This window comes from Phodopus roborovskii, unplaced genomic scaffold, assembly GCF_943737965.1.
Source record: "Phodopus roborovskii unplaced genomic scaffold, PHOROB, whole genome shotgun sequence".
NCBI classification, from domain to species: domain Eukaryota; kingdom Metazoa; phylum Chordata; class Mammalia; order Rodentia; family Cricetidae; genus Phodopus; species Phodopus roborovskii.
Genome location: NW_026125295.1, coordinates 39,312,640 through 39,338,074, shown reverse-complemented (window position 1 = coordinate 39,338,074; position 25,435 = coordinate 39,312,640). Strand labels below are relative to the sequence as shown.

The 25,435-nt window shown below is 40.4% G+C and overlaps 1 protein-coding gene across 3 annotated transcripts in view; it reads right to left on the bottom strand.

The window, feature by feature from the left end:
- Positions 1 to 25,435, bottom strand: part of Filip1 (filamin A interacting protein 1) — a 95,996-nt gene that overhangs the window by 24,976 nt on the left and 45,585 nt on the right. For all 3 annotated transcript variants that reach the window (XM_051173188.1, XM_051173195.1, XM_051173180.1), the window contains exon 3: positions 18,865 to 19,043. In XM_051173188.1, coding sequence (XP_051029145.1) covers positions 18,865 to 19,043 — 179 coding nt within the window. The remainder of the gene's footprint in view (positions 1 to 18,864; positions 19,044 to 25,435) is intronic.

The following is a 25,435-nucleotide window of genomic DNA, read 5'->3' as shown; positions in this document are numbered from 1 at the left end:
CTATTATACACCTTTCATCTTCCCTTGTTGTGAAGACCACCACAACTATAAACCATCTTCTCTAAACCTTTGACCCTAGTCAACTGTAAAGAGACAAAGAATTTAGTGATGCAAATACAAGAGAGGAAAATTTTAAAGTCAACTTGTTGCTTTTCTGAGTTGCTCTCACTTCACTATGGGCAGCCCTGTAGTCACAGTCATCATTTTATATTGTTACACTACAGCTTCTGAACTTGAGAATAATGAGCAGTTATTACATATACTTTGGTATTACAATCCAAATAATTTAAATAACATACTACTCATAGGCAGAGCACCATGAAGTTCGACTCAATATGATTTCAAAGAGTTATGTGTAATTCTGCTCTAGAATAGACATAAATAATGTGTCTTAAGGCTTAGCTAATGGAAATAATAAAAGAAGGATAGTTGTCAACTTGACTACATCTGAAATTAACTAAAACACAAAAATGGAGGGCATTTTTGTGACGGACTTCTGCTTAATTTGAAGTAGAAAGATCCAAGGCTAATCCAGACAGATCTTGAGCAGGAAGGCACACTTTGATACAGATCATTTGATCTGGGAAAACCCACCTCTAATCTGGGTCACACCTTCTATTGCTAGCCTTTATAAGGATATGGGAGAAGGAAGCTTTTGGTCTTTGCCTGCTTGTTCTCACCTTTCTAGCAAGTCCATTCTATCACTGATATTAAAGCCTACTTTTTTTGGGATTCCATCATATATGGAAGACCAGCTGAAACATCCAGCCTCATGGACTGAGCAATTACTGGATTCTTGGACTTTCTGTTCACAACAAGCCAATTTTGGATTAGCTGGACCATAGCCTATTAAGTCATTCTAAAAAAAAAAAAAACAAAAAAAACCCAACTCCATTCTGTAGATAGATAGATGATAGATTCATTGATAGATGATAGATTCATTGATATATATATATATCATTGATATATATATCATTGATATATATATATATATATATATATATATATATATATGAGAGAGAGAGAGAGATTCATTCTATAAGTTCTGTTACTCTGGAGAATCTTGATTAGTACAAAGGATATGCTAACAACAAACTAAACTGATTAGGAATTAAAGCCCATCATAATTTCTCTTTAAAATTTACAGATGGCAGCAACTTAAACATACACACACCCCTACACAGATAATAACAAATTATCCTTCATGAAGATTATAGGATTTTTTACTTGCCACTAAGCATATGGTCTGTATTTATACATCAGTGTAAAACATCAATTTATTAATTTATTCTAAATCTAGTAACATTTTAATTCACAATGATAAATCTTATAGTTTTTAAAATAATTTAGTATATTAGTAGTAAATAATTGTCATAGCAAAATTAAGCTCTAGGTAATTGCTAGTCATTTGTGTATAGAACCCTTGGCATTTTCTGACAGTTTGCTGACTACTAAGAGGCCTATATTTGAAAGTCATCAAGAGGGAAATTTTGATCACATATACTAGTATGAAGTTCCTTAGTGTGTATGTTAATATTACCACCATGACTCATTACCTCACTGACCAATTTAATAGAGATAGGCTGAATGTTCTCTACCTAACATCAGACAGTGAACTATATATTACTAATAATTTTTCAAGTCATTATAAGGCAATAAGAAAAGTGCCATTTACACTTTAAATATAGGCTACTAAGCCAAGGATGGTAAAATGGAGGCCTTATCTTTTATGGTCAATTACTCTGGCAAACTAAAACCTATAAAAATGAAATGGATTACTCCTTTGTAGTCTTGGAAACCCTAATGTCTGATTCACTGGTTTTTAGGAGGTGATTAGGTCATGATGTCAGCTCTTAAGAATGAGATTAATGTTCTTGGAAAGAGGACCCCAGAGAAGTCTTTCTTGCTATCTTTCCGCAATGAGAAGTATACAAAAAATGCTTGTAGTCTCAAGCCACGAAGAGGGCTTACACCAAAATTTAGCCATGCATCACCGTAGCCCACCACAAGGGAATATTTCTGTTGTCTTGTTACAACATCCTGAATGAAGTAGACACAAGTACACAATACTCCTATAGAGTCTCCTTTCTCAGCTCTCAGGCTCCAGTTCACATGTCTTCTCCCAGGAAAAGTGTTTTCATGTGTTTCTCATTTCCTAACTGGTTCAATGGACTTTGCAGCCACTCTGGGACTGGTAAAATGAAGAAATGGATGGGATAAAGAAAGCAGCACTCATCTCTGTTTTTGAGGAGTTTTTCTAAAGAACTTAGGGAATAGATTTATTTAACAGTTTTCACAAGAAACAGAAAAGGCCATGAACCATAACACATTTGCCACCCAAATCCATCACCTTGGGCTCCCTCCCTCCCACAGAGACGGTTTCCACATTCCACCCCCCAAAATGTGTTGCCCAAGTTCATCACACCTAATTATGAGATGCTCCATCTAGGGTACATGTGTGTCACAGTCACAGTACACTCTCCCTCTGAATGTAAGTTCTATAAGAGCTTTACTTAGGGATGCCAGCACCAAGACAGACTACACAGAGGCACTGTCTAGCTTCTGATATCACAGCAGAGGGCATCTTTTCACATGTTAATGTAGGCCTTTTCTCTGTGATGTTTGCTTATGGTCACACAGAACGTGAGGGAGATTCCCTAGAAATATTCAGGTAAATGAAGGCAATTCTCAAAGGTGTCTATTGTCTCATTTTACTGGGCACATTCATGCAAAACAGTTTTTAAACATATTCATCTGGGGTATTCCCAAAATAAAAAAAAAAATACCCTATTGTAAAACTTTTCTTTTTCTTCTTTTTTTTTTTAAGATTTATTTATTTATTATGTATATACAGTGTTCTGTCTGCATATATGCCAGCCTGCCAGAAGAGGGCACCAGATCTCATTACAGATGATTGTGAGCTACCATGTGGTTGCTGGGAATTGAACTCAAGACCTTTGGAAGAATAGCCAGTGCTCTTAACCTCTGAGCCATCTCTCCAGCCTCCTGTGAAACTTTTCATTAAGGTATGTTAATCAAAAATTTTGTGGGTAAATTCATTTTCACAAGACTTGTTTAAAATAAAACAGACATAAATTACGTAGCAAATTCAGTTAAGTGAATAAAATCATTCATAGTAGTGCATGGTTGTGCATTTATTATCTCAGAAGAGCAACCTCCCCCCACTCTTCAGAATGTGTTGCCATTGTTAAATATATGCTAATATGTAGGTTTATTAAATATATTCATAATTAAGTTAAGATTTATCTAATTATTATTTTAACCAATCTTGGGACAACTTTAAGGCTAATGGGGAGGGGTGGAAATCAAAAGTCAAAATGACAAAACTCTAAAACATCATCCTTAACTTTACATTGATTTTTGACTATTCTTAATCCAGACAAGAAAGACGGCTGAACCCATTTCATCTTTCAGAAAGGGTAGTCAGTTTCACAAGTTAAGGGGCAAGATCCAGGCAAGCAGGTCAGTGGTGAGTCTAGCCTTTCCAACACTGTTGAACTCAGGATTTTTGATACTTTCAGCACAGAGGCAAAATGTTACTAACAATGGGGCTAAACAGATGAACTCTGACAGCAGAGAACATGCCATTCCCCTTACATTCAAACTTCTTCAAAACAAGTCATGTGAATCTGAAACAACACTGTGAAAAACTAGATTCCTTTTTGAAACACAGCAACCTCCAGCCCCACTGAGCATTAACTATAAACTGTTTGTTTTTATATGCCATGCTGAAATCAATGTTCCTCAACATTCTGAAAAACCACTAAAGCTGAACTTTTTTCACCATTGTTTAATACAAACTGAACTTTACTCCCATGCTGTCTCTGAAATCAAACCTGTTAGTTACCACTGCAGCTTTGTTTCAGGACACCACTTTCTTTAGAGCCCTGCTTTCTAATCATTGCCAACTTTGAGAAGACTCAACACTGCAGAGGTAAAAGACCAGCAGCACATGCACAGAACCAGAACAACAAAAATACTGAAAGCAGCAGTTAACCTTAAATTAGCATCATTTGTTTAGCTTTGTTTTTGCTCATCAAGAATTATAAATCAGAAACTACACTCTCAGCAAGACTTCTTGTTCAAAACGTTCAGAACATATCAGTTGAACTGATGGTTAGAGATAAGGGATTTTTCAGTTCTGACACAAATTCCCCATTGTTCCTGCAGAATGAGATGTCCCCTCCATCAGAAAAATCAGTGTTCATCATACCACAACAAGAGGTATCCTAGCCAGTTTCAAAAGTTCTGAAGCATCAGGAAAAGTCATAATAAATGTGAATTTCGAGGGTTATCACCATCCACATTTAGTACAACCTGTAGCACAAGCTTAAAGCCTGTTGTCCCTACAGCTCTTGTCAGTTAGTCAAGTAAGGGTGAAGAAAAGTTCACTGCCAAGGAAGCCTCTCAGCAAGTGGACTGAAGTGCCAGCGGTGCTTGAATCACAGCAGAACTTGACTTCCTTACATTCTTACTAGAAAGCATGTAGCTTTTGGGTTTTTTTTGTTATTGTTGTTTTGTTGTTTGTTTGTTTTTGTTTTGTTTTTTGCTTATTTGTTTGTTTTTAATATAAGGAGGCACTGAAGTTTGTTCAGCAAATTCCCTTACTGCACAGGGAATTAAACATCACATTCCAGCCCTGTCATCAGAACAAAGCAAGGTGGACCACTAAGCTATGATGCCATTCTTCCCTTATGTGGTTTATTATTGTGCAGATTTACTTTGGGGCTGTGAGAAAAAGGGGTGGAGCTGCCCTGGGTTGAAAAGACTGGCCTCCTTTAAGCAGGAATTGTGCTCAAGCCAGAGAAAAAATGCACTAGGGAGAAAGCTGAAGTTGAAGAGGAAGAATGTGAGATAGAGAAGAGATATGTATGAAATGCCTCATTTTTTTCTCAACTGCTAAACCAGGCTGGAATTAAAATGGGTTCCCAGCAGTGTCCCATCTTTGCAATAGGAGAGAACTCATCCAAACTGCTGGATAGTTAAAGTACAACACCTTAGTAGCATGAGCTACAGAGTGACAAGTAGTCTTTAGTTTAAGGATGATTTCTGTCTTCAGAAAAAAAAAAATGTGTGTACTTAAAGTGGCTTCCTTAATTGTTCTCCAACTGATATATTGAGGGTCTTTAACTGAATATGGAGCTCAACCCCTAGGCTAGACTATCTTACTGTGGTCTTACTGTGGGATTGATCACCTGTAAAGTCACATCCTGTGCACAGTCTGGCTACCATACCCACCTGTTTTATTGTTTTGTTTTGTTTTCCTGTGGATTCTGAGGATTCCAACTCTGGTCCATGTTTGGTCTCAAACCTGTGACAAAAGGCTAACTCAGGAGCCTATTAAGGTATCAAAGCAGACTCCGGCCATCAGTTTCTCCTAGCATCCCTCAGTCCCCACCCATTAGGGCTCCTCCAGGGTGGTATACCCTGCCCACTACCTTGAACTCTCCTTGGGCTGGCCTTCCTGACCTGCCTTTCCTATGTAACTTAGCCAGCTTGGCTACAGTGGTCCCTTCTGCCCATTTTGGCCTCTAGCCTTCCTGGCCTTTTGGCCCTTGTTTCTCCCTTCTCCCGCTCCCAACATGGCCTGGTTCAGTCTGCCAGTATTGTCCATTCTAGACTCCCGGATTCTCTGCCTCTACTTATATGTTTGCCCTTATATTTATAATAAAAACCTCAACCTCTTATGAGCAGTCATGTCCTTTTATTTCTGTTTTTCACTTAGTCCTCAGAGTTGCTGTGCAAACATTTTACTTGCTGAGCCATCTCCCTAGCTTTGTCTCCAGTTTTTTTTGTTTGTTTCGTTTTTTTTACCTGATATTTTTCTTCCTTAAAAGTAATTTTAAGTGAAACAAAAGATTTGGTTTGGTTTGGTTTGGTTTTTTTAAGACAGGGTTTTTCTGTGTAGCCTTGGCTGTCCTGGAACTCACTCTGTAGACCAGGCTAGCCTCAAACTCACAGAGGCCTGCCTGCTTCTGCCTCCTGAGTACTGAGATTACAGGTGTGTACCCACGCCCACGATCTATGTCTAATTTCTTGGTAGTACAGACTGAGTATAATTCTTAGTGCATGTTTTAAGGTTACAGTACTAAATAAATAAATGTGTTCGGATTATAGAGTTACTTTTGTAAAAGTTACACAAAGCAACATTCATTGCTAAAGTAAAATAACAGACATTAATTTACCAAATTTACCAATGTTAATATGAATGGGAAACTGAAATTAAAGAAGAAAATCTAAAGCTAACACTGAGCATGGTACACACTTGTCACCCCAGCACTTTCACAGAGATGTGTCTCAGGAGAACTGTGACGCTGGGCAGCCATTAGTATATGGGACCCTACTGTACAGAGAGGGGAAAGTGCAGGCAAGGACATAAAGAGAAATACCAATGTCAAAACTGGAGTCTTTGGAGACAGGCAAGGCCAACTCTGGTGTTCCAGTTACAGAGGCAGGATGAATAGGAAAGAGTCTGGGGTCATTTTTGCCTATTGAGTTCAAGGCCAGTTTGAGCTACACAGGACCCTGTCTCACAAATCAGAAAAATAGTAGTTGGGCATGGTGGAGTATGCTTGCAATCGTAGCACTTGGGAGGGAGAAGCAAGGGAATCATCAGAATTTCAAGGCCGTCCTCAGCTATATAACAACTTTAAGACCAGGCTGGGCTATGTGAGATCTTGTCTCAAAACAACCAATCAAGTAAACAATAAAACAAAACAAAAAACCAATCTTTTAGTAAACTCTTACTCTTCAGGAGCTATATAGAAATATGATGTAAATCCTTATGGCACAGTATTTCTGAACTTGGGAGGAACCAGGAAAGACTAAGTTGACTTCTTGTTTGGTTGCAGCTAGAGCTAAAACACACCCTCTGAATATTATTTAACTAGTTTCCTGGCTAAGAGTGCACATCCAAGAACTAAACATGTTGTGCATTGAGCATGAAAGACCCAACCTTTGAATAATCTTTCCTGTTCAAACTTTTCACCACCACGAAGCACTTTCCAAACACAAGTATTCCTGGAAAAAAAGACTCCACACTTGGTTAAGGAGCCAGAGAGGAGCAAACTACAAATACTTGAAATACCTGCTGTCCAAGTTCCAGCTCCAATGCTGATCTGAGGACCTTCTCCCTCCTTGAACAACAAGCAGAAACCAAAACCTGATGCAGTCACTTGCTGTAATGCTAACACACAGCAGTTTTTCCAGTACTTTCCTTAATTCTTTCTTGGTGTCTGTAAAAACACTGACCTGATGTTTCAATGGTAACAGTTACCTGTCAATTCAGAGCAGCACTCCAGAGTTTGAGGTTCAACAGAGTGATGCAACTTACCACGTTCTGCTATCTGAGTTTATCCACAGTGCTGAAAGACAGCATCCACCCAAAATGATGTCTGTGGTCAGAGGCTGCAATTGCTCGCCTTTAAATCAGTTGTTTTTGCCTTTTGAGTCTGTAGTGAGGTATCCACCCTGCCCGCAAGTCCTTTTTTTCTGTATAGAACTTAGACATCTTGCCAACACTTCAGTTAATTTTTTAAAAAATGTGTATTGAACACTGGTTTTACATGCTCTGACATAAAACTTATCAGTCAGACAGACTATTACATCCAACTTTACAACTGCCTGTAGTATAGACAATAGCATCAATGTATCTCAGTAGATCAGAGCATCAAAACACAAGTAGGTAGGGAGTGGTATTGGAGGTTGGCATTTCCTGCTGATCTCCTTTTTAAAATTTTTATTTATTTATTTATTTATTTAATGTATATGAATGCTCTGTTTCCATGTATGCTTTTATTCCAGAAGGGGGCAGCAGATCCCACTATAGATGGTTGTGAGCCACCACGTGGGTGCTCAGGACTTTGGAAGAGCAGTCAGTGCTTTTAACCACTGAGCCATCTCTCTAGTCCTCCTGGTGGCTTTCACTGAATGACTGTAAAACCTCATTTGCTCCAGCTCCCAAGGCCTCTATGGTTAACTAGAAAATAGACTTATGTTTTTATATGCATATTTTTACTGTAATATTGAAATCAACTTTTGAAGCTAGACATTATAAAGTGAGCCCATACCAGACTTTGTAAGTAAGTAAATTTGTATCTGGATTCCAGAAAGTCATACACAAATCTGTGGAAAATATGCACATTATTGATACAGCTCCTAATATCAGGTTTTCTTTTTTTCACATTTTTTCACCATTTAAAGCAGCTTGTTTTCATGCAGCTGTTGGGAAAATAATTTACTCTCTACATTATTGTAATAGTCAAGCCAAGTGTGTTTATCTGTAAGTCTTTTCAAGATTTAAAGTATCTCCTTACCATTTCTTTTTGATGTATTAATTCTTTTATGTATAAGAAATTAGAGAAATATAATGAAAATTTACAAAATTTATAGCCTCAGCAACATTATTGTAGCAGTTTTTCTTCCAACTGATAAAGTTACCACATATTTTACTTTTCATAAAACTTTGTGGCTAAAAATCAAAATGCATCCTTCTTTTGCTCTCCAGCTATATATTTTACAATTATGTTTTATTCCTCTAATATAATCTTTTTATTACATAGGATTTATCTGACTTTTGGAAAGTTACAAAGTAAATGCTACATTTTCCATGGACATTAACTAAAACTGTGCTGTGGTGATTTTCTTATAAGAAGAAAAGGCAGGCTAGTCCCGAGGGAAATAACACTGACTACAACATGGTCAGCTGTTCCCTGCGTTCATAATGGAACAGTTTATACAACACACATAAAAGGGCTGGGGCAACAGCCATTAATCCCTAAGGGACTCAACTTTGTCAACTAATTATGAACAACATGTTTTAAAAACACAGATTTCCATGACTTTTCTAATATTTTGCATTACCTTCAAAGTATCTAAGTTTGATAAAATGTAATTTGTGGCTTCTGCAACTGTTGGTAGTAAGTTTTCCATTTTCTTGAGTCCATCTATGATTAAATTCAAAACATCCCATTCAAACAAGAGTTTATTTTCTAAAAAACTTAAAATTAGATTTAGGTCTTTTGTTTTATGTGCAAATGGTCTGCTTACATCTAATGTATGTCTATGTATCATATTCATGCTTGGTGCCAAAGGAGGTAAGAAGAAGGCATTGTATCCCCCGGAGCCACCTTGCTGGTGCTAGGAATCAAACCTGGGTGGTTGGCAAAGTAACAAGTGCTCTTTACCACCGAGCCATCGCTACAGCCCAAGACTTCACTCTTTCTTTCTTTTCTTTTTCTTTTTTTTTTTTCTTTTTTGGTAATCAGCATTGTCTTCAAAATTTCTAAGTATCAAGAAACTTACATAGTTTTCCTCCAAGCGTTTACCATACAAGGGGGGTAGAAGAAATGGTGACTTGAGGATGTTTTTCAACCACTTGATAGAGCACACAGCATGTTATCCCATCTCCCCACCCTTGGAGGGAAAACCACATGCCATCATGTCCTCTTTATATTGAATTGTGGAATTCAGTCTTTTTCCTCCTTCTGAATTTATGTCAGTGCTCTAATCCCTGATGTGACTGTTTTTAGAGATACACATTTCTCTTCCCCTTCTTTCCCCATCTTTCTCATTCAACTGAAGATTCTAAGTCTCTCTTAGCCAGGTTAAGTCCTATAATCTAGAAAACATCTTCATCACTCTTCTTGATAATAAAACACAACCACAACTGAAATTTAGACTTAGTTATAATCTTAACAGACAGTGGTTGTAAGGTTTATCTAGACATGAATATTGAAAGATTCTGAATTATTAAACAGATTAACTGGATTTTGTGACTTTTTTTTTAATTGAAGAAAAGGGTAATGCATTTGAGAAAATCTCCCTCTAGTACTAAACTAATTTATAATCTAACCCTTGGATAATCAGAAAATTTTGTTGATCATGACTAGGCTTTTCCAGGCTTCTCTGTTGTAATCTTAGATCCCAGTATTCAGGCTATCAACCACGATAACTAGAGTATTACAAAGAGAAAACATAATATTCATGAGTACTTCCCTTGACAAGTAGTATCATAGTTCAATACATTTTGCTAAACATTGAATATTAAACATTATGTAATACAATGTAAGTGGACTGAACAGAAGTGAATACAATTGTGTATTCTTCAGATTTCTAAGGGTCTAAGAATACACCATTAACAATATAAGGAAAAATGTTTGGACTTCTTTTTAAAACTAAACTCCTCCTGTTTGTTCTTTTACCAAAGGGTCTTAGAGTTGGAAAGGCAATGATGCTATCACCCAAGAAGTTTCTGGCACAATGATTTTAGTATCTGCTGGCTATATAATGGTGAATATCACTGCAGTTTCAGCCAGGTGAATCAGAAGGCAGCTGTTAGAGGTGAGATTTGATCTGATAACTGACTGGGAAGTTTTAGCTTCTTATGAGACATTGTTTTGTGAAGGGACATTTTTCTCAGGACTACTCAATCAAACCCCCATGACTGAAAAATGTATTTCCATTCCTTCAATATCTGAAACTGCTTCCTTTTGGTTAGTGTTACTATCCCCCACTCCACCCACCTATGCCAACACCAGCCAGAGTAGGCAAACACATTATTTCACTGGGTCAACAACACATCTTGAAATCTTTCTCATTTGTTTCATGGCTTATGTCAATTAAACCATGCAATACATGACACCAAGTGCCTTTGACTCTGATGTAACTGCCACCAGGAATTTTTGAAAACAGTGTCTTATGTACACATTTACTTTTCTGTTTTCACTCTGAGGACCAGCATTCTCCAGTGGCATTCTTTGTCTTATAAGGTCCTTTTATCCCTGCTCTCAGACACAACTTTGCTGGAAGACATGGGAGCCCCCAATCTTTCAAAATGACATTCAGAAGAAACTGCTGAAAAAGACTTAAGGAGGGTCTCAGCTCTGAAAAATTCCTGCAGCAAACATTTTGTTGTTGTTGTTGAGGCCCTTCTGTATTTCCACAGCCACTGCCTGGGGTTTTCTTCCTGCTCAAGCCCTCCTTCGTAGCATTTCTAGTCTTCTAGCTGCAGTCCTCACATTACCATCCTTTCCTTTTTTAAAAACTGCTCTTCCTAAGCCAAGAATGTGGCCCAATCCATTAATCCCAGCACACAGGAGCCAGAGGCAGGCATTTGGCTATGAGTTCAAAGCCAGCCTACTCTACATTGTGACTTCCAAACTAGCCTTCTAGGTGACAATGAAACTCTGTCTCAAAAACAAACAAGCAACAACAACAACACACATACTACCACCACCACCAAACCAAATCAAACAAAAATCCTACCCTAAAACTGTATTCCCAGCAATTTCTTGGTCAGGACACTAATAGTAAGTGGCGAGTCTCCTGATCAAGATTAAACTCTACAAAGTCAATGTCTTGACCAACTTTCCAAGTCACCTCTTTCTCCTTCCTCCATATATTTGGAGGAATAAAGTGTTCTTTTATTCAGAAGGTAAGAAATTGGAAGCAGAAAAAAATTATTTTTCAAACCTGACTCTGGCAGTTAATCTGCTGAAAAAGGAACTTAGTGTCGGGAAGTTACTTGAGTTCTCCATTTGTCACTGGAGACAAGAATCAATAGCACAGTTTTGCAAGATGTAAACAAGGTGGTCTATGTGTCTATCTTATTAGGAAGGTTGATAACACTAGTCTGTAGTCAAGTGCTAAACTAAGGGAAGAGGGCTCTGATAGTTTCTAATTTAAAACATTGCCAGTGATTCCAGCCCGCTAGAGCAAGTTCTCAGAAACAGTAGGTCTTGGTTATGGCTGGAGAGATGGCTCATCAGTTTAGGGTCCTTGTTGCTCTTGCACAGGATCCTGGTTAGATTCACAGCACCCTCATGGGGGCTTTTGATCACCTGTATCTCCAATTTCATGGAATCAGATGCCCTCTTCTGGCCTCTGTGGGCATTATATGCATGTAATGTACACACACACACACACACACACACACACACACAGAGGCAAACATACATTCATACACATAAAATAAAATAAATCTTTTTTAAGTAGTAAAGAAACAATAGGTTTTGGGAGGTCATTTCCTACTTGAGCAACTAGAATAGCACAAACTACCCCACAGATCAGCAGGGAAGTGTCCACCCTCACGCTGATTTAAAGGGGATTCTCCTCCACTCAAGGTATCTACTCTGGACACTTTACTGTGCAGGTTAAAGAGTTTGTCTTGAGATGCTGACTTGTATAGTTCTTCAAAACAATGAACACGAACTTGGAAGCCTTGCTGCAATACTATAAGATGATGTCATTATTTATGTTGTTTCCAGCTGAGCCTGTAAAATCCAAAAGTTTTACAACCTGTATTTACAATGGTAGATTTAGACAGAACACACACTTTCTTTCTGATGTAACTGTATTCTAGTCTTCTATTTGTGGAGCAGCCCCAGTGAACCTTAGGATTACAATCCCAAGACACGCAGCTCAGAGAGAAGATAAAGGGCAAACTCTGGAGGTGATCTCATCTGTTCAGAGTTATGCCTTCAAAGATCAAGGCCAATAGAAACATGGGCCAACTGAATATAGTATACTATTTAAGCAAGGAGGCCTTCTTTATCTACAATTAATGCAACAAGATACTTTCATCTTCATTACTAAAATTCCAAATTAAGCTAATACCTTTTTCATGCTGTTTTCTCTTTCCAACTTGGGAGTCTATGTATAGAGGTAAATATGCAGTATATGGTTGTAGTGAGATATCCACCCCGCCCACACCTGTTGCACTGACCACGCCCATTGGGACAGGTACAGGCATGACCTGGGGGGACTAGGTCGGAGTCCTGGACCCCAGCTCGATCTCTTACTTCCCGGTCAGAGACAGAGAGCATCTGGAGGCATCCTTGGGAGGGGAACCTGTGGCGGTCATCTGTTTCTGGTGTAAGTGATTTCTCCCCAAATAAACATCGATCAGTCTATTGTTTCCCAGAATCTTCCACCTCTCCTAGTCCCACCTATCTTGCTAAAGGCCAACAGTGTTTTATTCATTAACCAAAAAGAAAAATGTATTACAGAATGACATCTCCCATCAAATGATGGTAATAAATTATGATCAATATGTTAACATAATAAAGACAGCACAGAACATGTCCCTTTGTGGTACGTAATTTATAGGACTATTATACCATATGACTAGAACAATCCTTGAAAAGTGAAAAATTTCTGCATATGTTGTCTTTATACTTGTCCCTTTGTAGTAATTAATTTATAGGACTATTGTACCATATGACTTCAACAATCCTTGAAAGATAAAAAATAATTTCTGCATATATTGTATGCAGGATAATAGCAAGGGGATGGTTTAGGGAACTTTATTTAGCTCTCCATAAACATCATCAGCTTCACTACATAGTTCCGCTCCAGCAAAAGGCACCCTAAGTAAAACTGTATATGCGGTTCCAAATCAGTTTCAAAACTACTTCTGGGGCTAGGCCAGCAGTAGACAGCTCCAGAGAAGGTGCTGCCTTGACAGTCCTAAGATACCACTGATAATATCTCTCTCGATATTTTCTTAATCCTCAATTCTGCCTTTTAAGATTCTTCAATAGAATTCAAACACAAGAACATGAAGGGCAAGTGAAACTCCCTTCCTCAAGAGACGAAGGCATTTTTAATGTACTGATTTACAAGAATCCAGCCTAGGACCATTAGGTGCTGATCTTGGAAACTGCTGGCAGTCCCCAAAGCCTATGGTTTCTGTCTTCACTAAATGTTTGGATGTGGACTGTTATTACCTGCTACTGACCCCATGTTCCTGGTTCCCTTTTTATTAACTTAAACTACCTTCCAGAAAAAGGGTGGAGAAAGACAAGTATAGAGAGTGGAATTTAAATGATGCGGGTGGCAGGAGAGTCCCTGCTTCTGTGTGTGTGTGTGTGTGTGTGTGTGTGTGTGTGTGTGTGTGTGTGTCTCGCAGGGGGGGAGCTGGCACCTTACCCTTCTGTAGCCTTCAAAGTCCTACACCCAGTGGAACAAGCTAAGTGAACTGGGACCTGAAGTACCTCTTTCCTCCTTGCATGTGCTCAGCGTAGGCATAGGGAGGCACCAGAAGGATGCCTCTCTTGGCTGATTGTTTATTCCCAACAAAAAGGCTTCGGGGGAGGAAAAGAAGGAAAAGCAAGCAAAGATGCAAACACAAGACTTGGCATGATCCATTAGGACTCCAGTTTATGGTCAGAAATGTGGCTTTCCAGGAAGGAGAGAGAGACAAGGGTACCATGAGAGGGGAGAGGAAGAATGAGGAGAGGGAGGCTGGTGAGCCAGGGAGTCAGGAGCAGGGGGATGAAATTTCATAGAGAAGGGCTGATGAACAAGGAGAGGGCCACTGATGGGAGAGAAAGGCTGGGGAGCCAGAGAGGCCAGAGAGTCCAGAGAGGCAGAGCTACAGCATGGGCAACCCAATGCCCTGCCAGCTCCCAGAAGATCAAAACACAGATGGTCACTTCAAAAGGACTGACCCGGAGCATTTTAGCCATGTGGTTTCCAAACATCCTCAAGTCTCCATTGCCAGAGAGCCACCACACTTCAAATGTGAGAGGAATTCAGAGTGCCAGTCTAAGTTAGCAGGAACCTACTGGGGTGTTTAATAAGGTACAAGTGTTCTGTGGCTTAGTCAGTAAAGAATATAGACAAAAGCAAACTAAAATCCCCAGCGAATTCTTCCCTACCATGTGAAAGCCGGGTGACATGCCCCAGTGCTGTCAGCTGACGACAGTGTGGAAGGCTAGTTATGATTCTAAAGTTACCTGATTCCCTCACAGTACCTTGTTCAGGACAGCCGGCCCCTCACTAAACATCCCAGAAAGACGGGGAGGATAGAACTGTCCTTCTGGGGCTGACCAACTTGAAGGTGTTGAGTGAACAAATCAGATGCTGCAGACTGAACATGAAAGGGCTTCCATCACATGTTAGTTTCCCAGTTACTCTGACAGCAGAGAAGAAACAGCAGAGGCATTCCTTCCATCCACATGGCCAGCTCAAAGCAACTCTAAATGAATGGGTGCCACGTCAGGCAGTCAGCTTTAGCGGAGAAATCACAGGAAGGACAGACAGACAGTTGGTTCTCAACAATGTACAAAGTGTTCAAAAATAATTCTTATCAGTGCTTTAAAATTATTTGAACTGCTTCATTTCAGATATTTTATGCTGTAAGTATTTCTGTAGTTTTGTATTTTGTTAGGTCAGTGTTCTCCCCCAGAGCCCCCACCCACCTACTACTCCTACCATTATGTCACATGCACACCCCATCAATTTCAGCTATTTTAAAAAGTTAGCAGCGAACAAGTTGTTCTTTATTTTCCTGACTACTTCCATAGGATATATCTAACCTGATGACTGCAATAGGTACATGGATTTATATTGTGCTCAGAACCTGGTTTGTGATACCCTGTTTGTTCTGGTTTGGATTGGGGGGGAATTTATTTGCTTATTCTGTATAGTGTTCTGTCTGCATGTATGCCTGAAAGCCAGAAGAGGGCACCAGATCACATTACAGATGGTTGTGGATCACTATATGGTTGCTGGGAATTGAACTCAGGACCTCTGAAAGAGCCAGTGCTCTTAACTGCTGAGCCATCTCCTCCAGCCCCTGGTTTGGATTTTTGAACCATGTATATGAGTGTTTTGTTTGTGTGTATATATGTGCACCTGTGGAGTACATACTGTGTTCAGTGCCTTCAGAGGCTAGAAGACAGCATAGAAAGCCTGGGGAATGGAGTTTCAGACGGTTCTGAGCCACCATGTGGGTGCTGGGAACCGAACTAGGGTCCCTTGCAAAAGTAGTAAGTGCTTCTAACCTTTAAGCCATCTTTCCCACCACTGGGTAGTATCTCAGGTAGCCCAGGGTGTCCTCTAATTCACTAAGTAGCCAAGGCCACTTTGCATTCCTGATCCTCCTGCCTCTGCCTTCCAAATGCTGGAAGGCCAGGGAGCTGGGAGACAGAGGCCTGATTGCCCTAGTAGGGCTTCCCATCTGTCATGCTCTGGACATACAGGATTTTATTCACTGTATCTATAGTGTAAGACTGGATAGTTCTCAGAGACCAGAAATGCCAAACCAGCTCATCTGTTCAAACATGAAGCCAGTCAGCCTTGGCTTGCTACAGTTTAAAAGAAATACAAAGACATCATAAATGAGGAATGTAGGACACAAAACGGCATTGTTTTCTTTCATTTCTCCCTCCCCAAGGAAGGAGTACATTCAGTAAGAGGTAACATTACCAATTACATATTTTAAAAATCTTTATGAATGCAACCTATTCTGTATCATTTATTTGTTTCATTTGTTTTTTGAGGCAAGGTTTCATGTAGCACAGCCTGATCTTGACTTGTTGTATTGCTGAGACTGGCACTGATTCATCTGCCTCTACAGCCCAAAGGCTAAGGTTGTGGGCAGTTCAATGTCAGTAGTTTCAAATACTGTGGATGGCAAAGAAGTAACCATTTGGATGAAGGACAGGAGAAGAATAATTTAAAAGAGGGAGTCCAACAGCTAAATAGCCTCAGAAACTGGAGGGAGCGGTCCTCTGCTTCCTGTTTGGCAGTCTATGGTTTGAGGAAACAGTGCTATAAGAATGGATGCATAGAATAGTGGAGAGACTACTTTAAATGTCCATCCCTGATAATGAGATTGATGACCTTATATGCCATCCTAGAACCTTCATCCAGTAGCTGATGGAAACAGAAGTAGTCGCCCACAGCTAAACATTGAGCCAAATTCCAGGAATCCAGTTGTAGAAAAGGAGGAGTGATGAGCTGGAGAAACCCACAGAAACAGCTGACCTGAACAAGGGGGAGCTCATGGACCCCAGACTGAAAGATGGGAAACCATCATAGGACCTACCAACCCAGATCTCCTGAACATGGGTGTCAGTTAGAAGGCCTGAGCACCATGGGGCCTCTGGTAGTGGATCAGTATTTATTCCAAGTATACAAATGGACTCTGAGAGCGCATTCCACATAGAGGAATACTTTTAGCCTAGACACATGGGAGAGAGCCTGGGCCCTGATCCAAATGATATGACAGACTTTGAAGACTCCCCATAGAAGGCCTCACCCTCCCTGGGGAACAGAAAGAGGATGGGATAGGGGCTTGTGGGGACAGGGATGGTGCACAAAATGGGATTGGCATGTAAAACAAGCTTGTTCCAAATTTAAATAAAAAATACTATCATTAAAAAAAATGGCTTCATAGAGTGATCACTGGTAGGCAGAGGAAGCCATGAGTTAGTGGAGTCTGCAGGGAAGATGCATTGTTGACATGAGGAGAGCCATTATTGAGGACTCCAATGTCTCAGCCCCAAAGAAGTGTTAAAACCTTCCCCAGGTGGAGTTCAGAGGGGTGACTCCCGGGCAGTGTGGACCATTGACCAGTTTATGCAAAAACTGGCAAGTGCAGCTTCCTCCTCCTGAATGTTTACGCTGTGAAACTGGCTGCCCACAGAGAAGTCCTACAGAGCCTAGCTGACCCTACCCTGTGCTGTACATAATGAACATGCTAAGGTTCCAGGTTGTGACAGTAATAGGTACTAGGCCATCAGAGTGTGCATACCCCACCTAATCAGGTTTTCTATACATGTGTCCTTCCTTCAGTACCTCTCTTCCCCTAATCAGGGCCCCAGGATGCAAGTCTGGTGGATCACAATAGGACACACTTAGTTTTTGTTTGGTTTCTTGAAGTTATGAAGTACGCAACCTAGGGTTGGAGAGATGGCTCAACAGCTAAGAGAATGAGGGTTTGGTTTCCAGAACCCACATGGCAGCTCACAATCCTCTGCAACTCCAGGTCCAAGGGATCTGAGGCCCTCTTCTGACTTCCTGGGGCTCCAGGCATGCATGTGCTTCACATATATACATGTAGGTAAAACACACATACACCCACAGTAAAAAACAAAGAAAAAAAACAAACAACAACAACAAAAAAACATGCACCCATTTTAAGAGTTAAAACAGTAGTAACTTATATGCATCCAATATTAAGATTTTCTACACTGGCACTTATAATTAATGGTAAGAATTTACCTTTCTGAAAAATTGGATTTCAACCCCAAAGAAAAAACTTATAGTATTTCAATAATGTAAATTGTTTCAATTTACATAATGGTCAATGTGTAAGGAGCTTCACTGATCATATGCAAACCCTTAGGGTTCCTTCCAGCTTCATGGTTTCCAGGCTCTGAACATCCTGGTGAGAATATTGTACCATATTTATGCACGCCCCAAACACACCCATGTAATAATCTCAGATGTCTCCCCTACCTCTCTATCTCCCTTCCCCCACAGCAAAACTTATGTCATGTGATCATCTCAATAAATATAGACAAAATCCAACATGTCTGCATGATAAAAGTCCTAGAGCACTGGTTCTCAGCCTTCTAATGATGTGAACCCTTTAATGTGGTGGCCTCCAACCATGAAAGTGTTTTATTGCTACTTTATCACTGTGATTTTGCTACTGTTATGAGTTGTAGTGTAAATATCTGAGATGCAGGATATCTGATGCATGACCTCTGTGGGGCTGTGATCCACAGGTTGAGAACTGCTATCCTAGAGAATGGCAAGCTAAAGTGAACATACCTCAACACAATAAAAGCTGTTTATGAGAAACCCACAGCCAACATCATCATAAATGGAGAAATTCTTGAAGCAATCCCTCTGAAGTCAGTAATGAGACAGGGCTTTCCACTTTGCCCTCATTTTCTATATTGTGATGAATTCTTTTCCTATGTGGATCCCTTTAATTCCCTTCTCTAGTCTTAATGCTCCAGCTACTGCTTTGAGCCTGGCCTCCCCTGTGGGCCAGTCCGGAAATGGCAGGGGCCCAGATGTGGCCAGTGTCTGTGTGCAAGTTACCTCTCCCGCTCCTGCTCCAGCAGGTTGGTGAAGTCATCACTCTTGTTCATGTAGTCAGTGTGCTTGTGTTTCTCATTCTCCAACTCGTACACGGTACGCCGGTGACACTTCTCTGCCAGGAGCAGCTGTTCCAACATGCGGCGGTATGTTTCCCTCTGCTTTTCCTCCAGTCTGTCCAGCTGAGTGAGCAAAGCCAGGAAAAAATTCAATGCCTGACTTCATCTGTAGTGACTTTAAATTGTGACACTGTCCTAGGGGCCTATCACCTGAAGCAGAACGTTGAAAGAGAAACAGTGTGCCACCACCTTTCTCAAAGCCAATGGACTCTATTAACTAGCCATAATGACCTTAATGCTTTTGGTTTGCTGTTTGAGACTCAGTCTTGTTATGCAGCCCAGGCTGGCCTCAAACTCACAATCCCCCTGCCTCAGCCTCTTTTGTGCTGGAATTACAGGCTTGTGCTGTCATACCCAGTTCACAGTGCTACAATTCACCTGCTGTCCTTCTGGGGTGTGCTCCTTAAATTTTAGGAGATTACATTATTTCACAGAAAGTGGATAATATCTTCCTGACCTCAGGAAAGTTAAGATCCCATCACGTCCATGTACCAGATTTCTCTTCTGGGCAATAATTATCACTGACATAATATAGGGCTTGTAACTACCTGAATATCTAGGGAAAATATAGGAAGGACCCACAATCCCAATTTTTTCAAGACATGGTAAATGTAGGGAGGCTTTTTAAAGAACATTTGAAGGGTACGTTTCTCTAAACGAGGTCTTACAAATTACACAGGGCTACTGTGGCCAGAGTATCCAATCTTCATGAAACCATGGCTTCATCAGCTCTTAGTTCAAACTATGTAGTATACAGTTGGCACAAGGTATGCATTTACTAAATGCCTATTCAAGGGGACTGGATCTTACAATATCACCACTTCCTCTCCTACTCACTACTCTTTCTCTCCATCTCCACCACCTCCAGGACTGCTGAAGTAAGATGGCTCACTGTGGGGCTGTGTGTGGCATTGGTCAGCAGAAGTTCTGCCACTCATGGTCCTGTGCAGTAAGGGATGTCAGCAGCATCCTTCTGACCATATGCCAAGAGCACCATATCCATCTGTGATGAACAAATGATTTGACAATGTGCCATGCTTTCTAGAAAAAGAAATGCTCTACTTCTCCCCCATCTCATCTGAACCCAGTGTTCCATGTGGAACAGATGCATTAAAATCCATTCTCAATGCCACTAACAACTCCCTAACCCTGCAAGGGAGCAGGGATGAACACAGTATCAGCATTGGAACTGCTCTCTGAAGACTACAATTCTCTTTGCAAATATATGATGCATTCATTATAAATGGACCATTTCTGTCTCCTCTTTGCTTTGGAGCATGTGTCAGATAAACTGGTAACCCATAGCACTTAGATCTTTGCAGTTTGGCAGTTAAACTCTTGGGCCTTTTGACACATCTAGAGGAATATTTGAAGAACAGCTCTGCCTGTGTCTTCCTCTTCCTCAGCTAAGGAAAGGGCAGTGACTCATTTGTAAGCTCTCTTTAGAATGAAGAGCCAAGTATGTATGGGTCAGGCTTTTAATTTATTTTGTATCCTGCATACAATAGCATAAAGCACTGTGCTTTAAGGGCCCAGTCTCCCCTAAGATCTCAGTCTAGCCAAGAAATTGTACATGGGAATATAATGGTATTATTAATTAGATGGAGAGATTCTGAATATCTGGAGAGAAAAGTAGCACATGGAAACATCAAATATTTTGGTGCAGCCTTGGCACAGAACAAGGTTGTAGCCTTGACCAAGTAGGTTTTTAAGGCAACAATAGTCTTGGGCTGGGTCACTGGAGTAAGTTACTGGAATTGCTGTGGATAACATTCACCTCATACATCTCATATAGTTTGCTGTAATCATGGTTATATTATGAAGAAGATAGTCTTCCGGCCTCCATGTACAAGTTGTTGAGGCATTCTTGCATAGTGTTTCTGAGGTACTAAGTTCTGCTTGAAAGTGTTAAGTGTGGGGTCTAGCTTCCAATCCTAAATTCTACGTGTAAAAACATACATGGGTAGCAACAAACCAGCTCTGTCAGATGTTATTTCTTGTTTCTTGTTTGTTTGTTTGATGACATCATGCTCCTAACAGAAAAGTGAAGTGTCTGTCTTCTCGGCTCCATGTAACTTGTACTATGTCTGAAGATTAACTCCCTAAGCAGCATCCCTAAGATTCACTGGGTACTGACTTTGGGCTTTTGAATTTTAAGAGGTGGTTTACCACAGAAGAATGGCTGTTAAAGAACAGTACAACTGTAATGTGCATCTGTTATTTTGAACACACAACTCCCATTTGAATAGGAAGAAAAATGGAAAGGCCAAGAATTTGTTAGAAAGAAAAAAAATGCACCTAGACATCTTTTTGCTCAGTTTTTTTCTATCTTCCTTCCTTCCTCCCTCCCTCCCCCCACCTCTTTCTTTCTTTGTCATTTTGTTTTTCAAGATAGTTTCTCTGCATAACCCTGGCTGGCCTGGAACTCAAGAAATCCACTTACCTCTGTCTCCTGAGTGCTGGGATTAAAGGTGAGGGCCACCAAGGTCAGCTTCCTAGAAGTCTTTTAAATTATAGAAACCCACAGAGACAGCTGACCTGAACAAGAAGGAGCTAATGGACCCCCAGACTGATAGCTGGGAAACCAACTTTGGACCAACTCAGACCCCCTGAACATGAGTCTCAGTAAGAAGGCCTGGGCCCATCTAAGGGACCTCTGACAGTGGAACCAGGAATATCTTTGGTGCACAAAAGGACTTTGGGAGCACATTCCCCATGGAGGGATACTCCCTTAGCTTAGAGGCAGGAGGGAGGGCCTAGTCCCTACTCCAAATGACTTGATAGATTTTGATGATCCCTCCTGGAAGGCTTCACCCTCCCTGTGGAGTGTTTGTAGAGGAATGGGATGAGAGGGGTATCAGGGGCATGGGAGGGAGAGAGTGAGAGGGAACTAGGGTTGATATGTAAACTAATAAAAAATTTATATATATATATATATACATATATACATATATATACATATATATAACATTTTCAATCAATTCTCTCTCTCTCTCTCTCTCTCGCTCTCTCTCTCTCTCTCTCTGTGTGTGTGTGTGTGTGTGCATGCATATGAGGCTCCCTATCATAAGGCACTATTGTAGAAGTCAGAAGACAACTTGTACACATCAGTCTTCTCCTTTCACCCTGTGGGTTCAGGGATTGGACTCAACTTGTCTATCTTGGTAGCAAGCACCTTTAACTGCTGAGCCACCTTGCAGGGCCCCAGAAGTGGACAAACCTGAGAAAGGGAATTTCATCATGTTTTATGTTAAAGGACCATAGCAGGAAGACAGTTCTAGCTCTGTTGTTTGCAGAGGTATAACTCCAAAGCATGAAGAAATGGAGGAAAAGAGAAATCAACTGAAGGGAACATACGAGGTTTTAGCAAACAAATTGCCTTACACAGAGGGAGCATGGGTTTGAGGGCACTTAAGATAAAGCTATTTTTAGTCATTGCTGAATCATAGTGCAGAACAGTGGAGACAGGAGGGCCCCAGAGTGGGGAAGTGTGATGCTTACACAGTGGGTATTAAGACCCAGGACACAACTGAAGAATGTGTTATAACTCTTCAAGTGGTTTCATGAGATTACACATAGCCCTTCCCTTGAAGATGCAACAGATTTTCAAGAAGATTTAATAATGTCCGTAGAAATGAGAGAATTGGATTTGGGGAGAGCAATAAGATATCAGAAGCACCATTTGGTGACAGACTGAATTGCTAAACATGTCACACACTTTGTGACATTGGGCTTACATCAAAAGAAAAAGGAAGCAAACTAAAGGAGATTCAGCTCAGCTCAAACATGGCTCATGAGTGTTGGGGAAGACACCCTACTGAGGATTATCCAACTCAACAACAAGAAGCACTAAACGATTCCTGCCCAATGCACAATTCTGCAGACTCTGAAGCAAAATGTGTCTCTTCCTGGAGGTGAACACACAGAATGCAAAAGGCCATATAAAAGTAGCCCAGGCTGGTCCTGAACCAGCCTTCTAGTGTAGTGGCATCTTGTCCTGCCAGTGAACTTGTGGTGATAGCCACACCCTTTGGCTTCAAGTGCAGATGTGACTCATTATAAAGTAGAGGAGGGGCTCTCTTGGGTTGCAGAGAGCACCGGAAGGACAGAGACTGCATCTCCTCAAATGGGAAGACCACAGCAGTTATTTACTCTTATTTGTGTAAGTGCTTCCCTAATAAAATACTATTTATCATTTATCTTGGGTCTGGTGGACTCATTTAAACCCTTCCTTCACTCTAGGACTACAATCACAGGCTTGTGCTACCTTATCCAGACAGAAAAACAAATACTAGTGTAGATATGTAGCCAGCCTGAGATAGATGGCAAGACCCTGTCTCTAAAGACAGAGTGAGGAAAAAGGAGGAGGAGGCGTAAAACAAGCCCTAAGCACTTGGGTTTCAAAGCATAGTGAAAACAAAAGCAATAAGATAAATTTCAAAATATCATTGAAACCCATAAAATAATGGAGAAAAAAGGAGCCACTTGAAGAAAGAAACTGAAATACTAAAAATAAAGAAAACTAACTCAGCTGAGTTTTCCTAAGCATAAAACTCACTAGGACTTCACTAGGACAAGTTACCCTTTGGCAGCTGAAATGTGAAAGAAGGCTTAGTTCTGAGAATAAATAGTACACACAGGCCTCAGGAGGGATGAAGGCCAGAGACTGAGATCTGAGAAAAGAATAAGAGCTGGGCTGTAGCTCAGTTATAGATCTTTTCCCCAGCATGTGTGAGGACAGAGGTTTGATCCTCTGTAATGCAAAATAAGTAAATATGCACCAAGTATTCTGGGAAGAAATTAAACAGTAAATATTTAAATCCCTGGAAATCACCTATAAAAAATTCAATAATATCAGAATTTAAACTTCTTAAGCAAAATTTCAAGAAAATGTAAGTGTTTGGTTTCTTTTAGTTTCTTACTCTGCTCAGCCTCAGCCAGAGGATTGCAACTGATTACTCTATGAGATTCAGTAAAATGACCTAACTGTATTAGCATTTTCAGTCTTGCTAATACATCCTGAAGTCCATGCTCTATTTTTTCAACAACTTCAAGGGTTTATTGGGATATACACAATTATCCTAATACCAGTTTCATACTTAGAAATGTAAAGACTATTTTTAGGGGCTGGAGAGGTATCGTAGAGGTTAAGAGCATATACTGCTCTTGCAGGGGACCTGATTTCTGCTCCCAGCACTTATGCTGGGCACTTCACAAATGCTTGAACTCCAGCTTCAGGGAAGCCCAAGAGGATCAAATACCTCTGGTCTCTATATAAGGTATATAAGGGCACATACTCACACAGACAAAGACACACACACAGACAGACAGACAGACAGACACACATACACACACACACACACACACACACATTTAGAAGTCCTAGCTCTGTTTTTGTGTTAGTGAGAATTGAACCCATACAAAGGAGGGCTGGAGTAAGGGGCCAAAAATCTACAGTGGTGACAAATATTCTATTTCTTTCACAGAGCTGGACTGCATTTGATACTGTAGGGAAAAGTCGATTCCTCTTCCTTTCTTATGTCTCCCCTGGGGAGATTATAAGAGGAGAGAGAATGAGAAAGCAGGCCTAGAACCTTGATCCAGGCCAGCTCACAGCTGAGCCTTTCTGCATGGCCTCACTCCTGTGCCCAGGTGCATCTATCTCCTGGTGCTAATTAGCACCCCCTCTCTGTGTACTGTTTTCAGAGTTCTGTGGATTAGGGGTACTAATTCTGATAAATGAGTCTGCTCTGATGGCCTACCTGTCCCTTGGGGTTGGGGAAGTCACCTCAAGCCCTATCTGAGGGAGAAAAGAATTAGGAAGTCTAAACTGAGCTTTGTAACACTAGTTATCACTGTCATCAGAAGCAGCAGTATTGTAAAACTGGAGTTTTCTCTTTTGTATCTGTTTTACTCCTCACGCCCCATCCTGCCTATGCAGAAGAAACTGAGGGTGTAGTGACTGACAAACTGCCATGAAGACAGTTTAAAGTTTCCTGCTTTGCTGAAGAGTCTGCCAGACACACTATGGCCTATGGGCTGAAGATGGAAGATTACAAAAGAACTTCGGGTGACCAGGCAGTGAGTTGTCTCTGTCATTTCTAGAGTTTATATATTATCCTTCTGTGGTCTTTGAAGGAGCTGAAGACAGATAGTTATGGTTATAGTTTTCCTTAGTTAGGCTTACAGATAAGTTACATATAGGACTTTGGACTCACAAATATAGGATAGATGATATAATAGTTTCTTAAATCTTGATAAATGTTAATGGACTAAATATTGTTAACTGTGATTCTTATTTGATAACTGTTGTGTTATATATTTTGCTATGCTAAGGTTAAAACCCTTCTTTTTATTTAGACAGAAACGAGGAGATGATGGGAGATGCCATTCTGTATATGTTTCTCATACTGGTTAATAAATAAAGCACTGTTGGCCAATAGGAGAGGAAGATA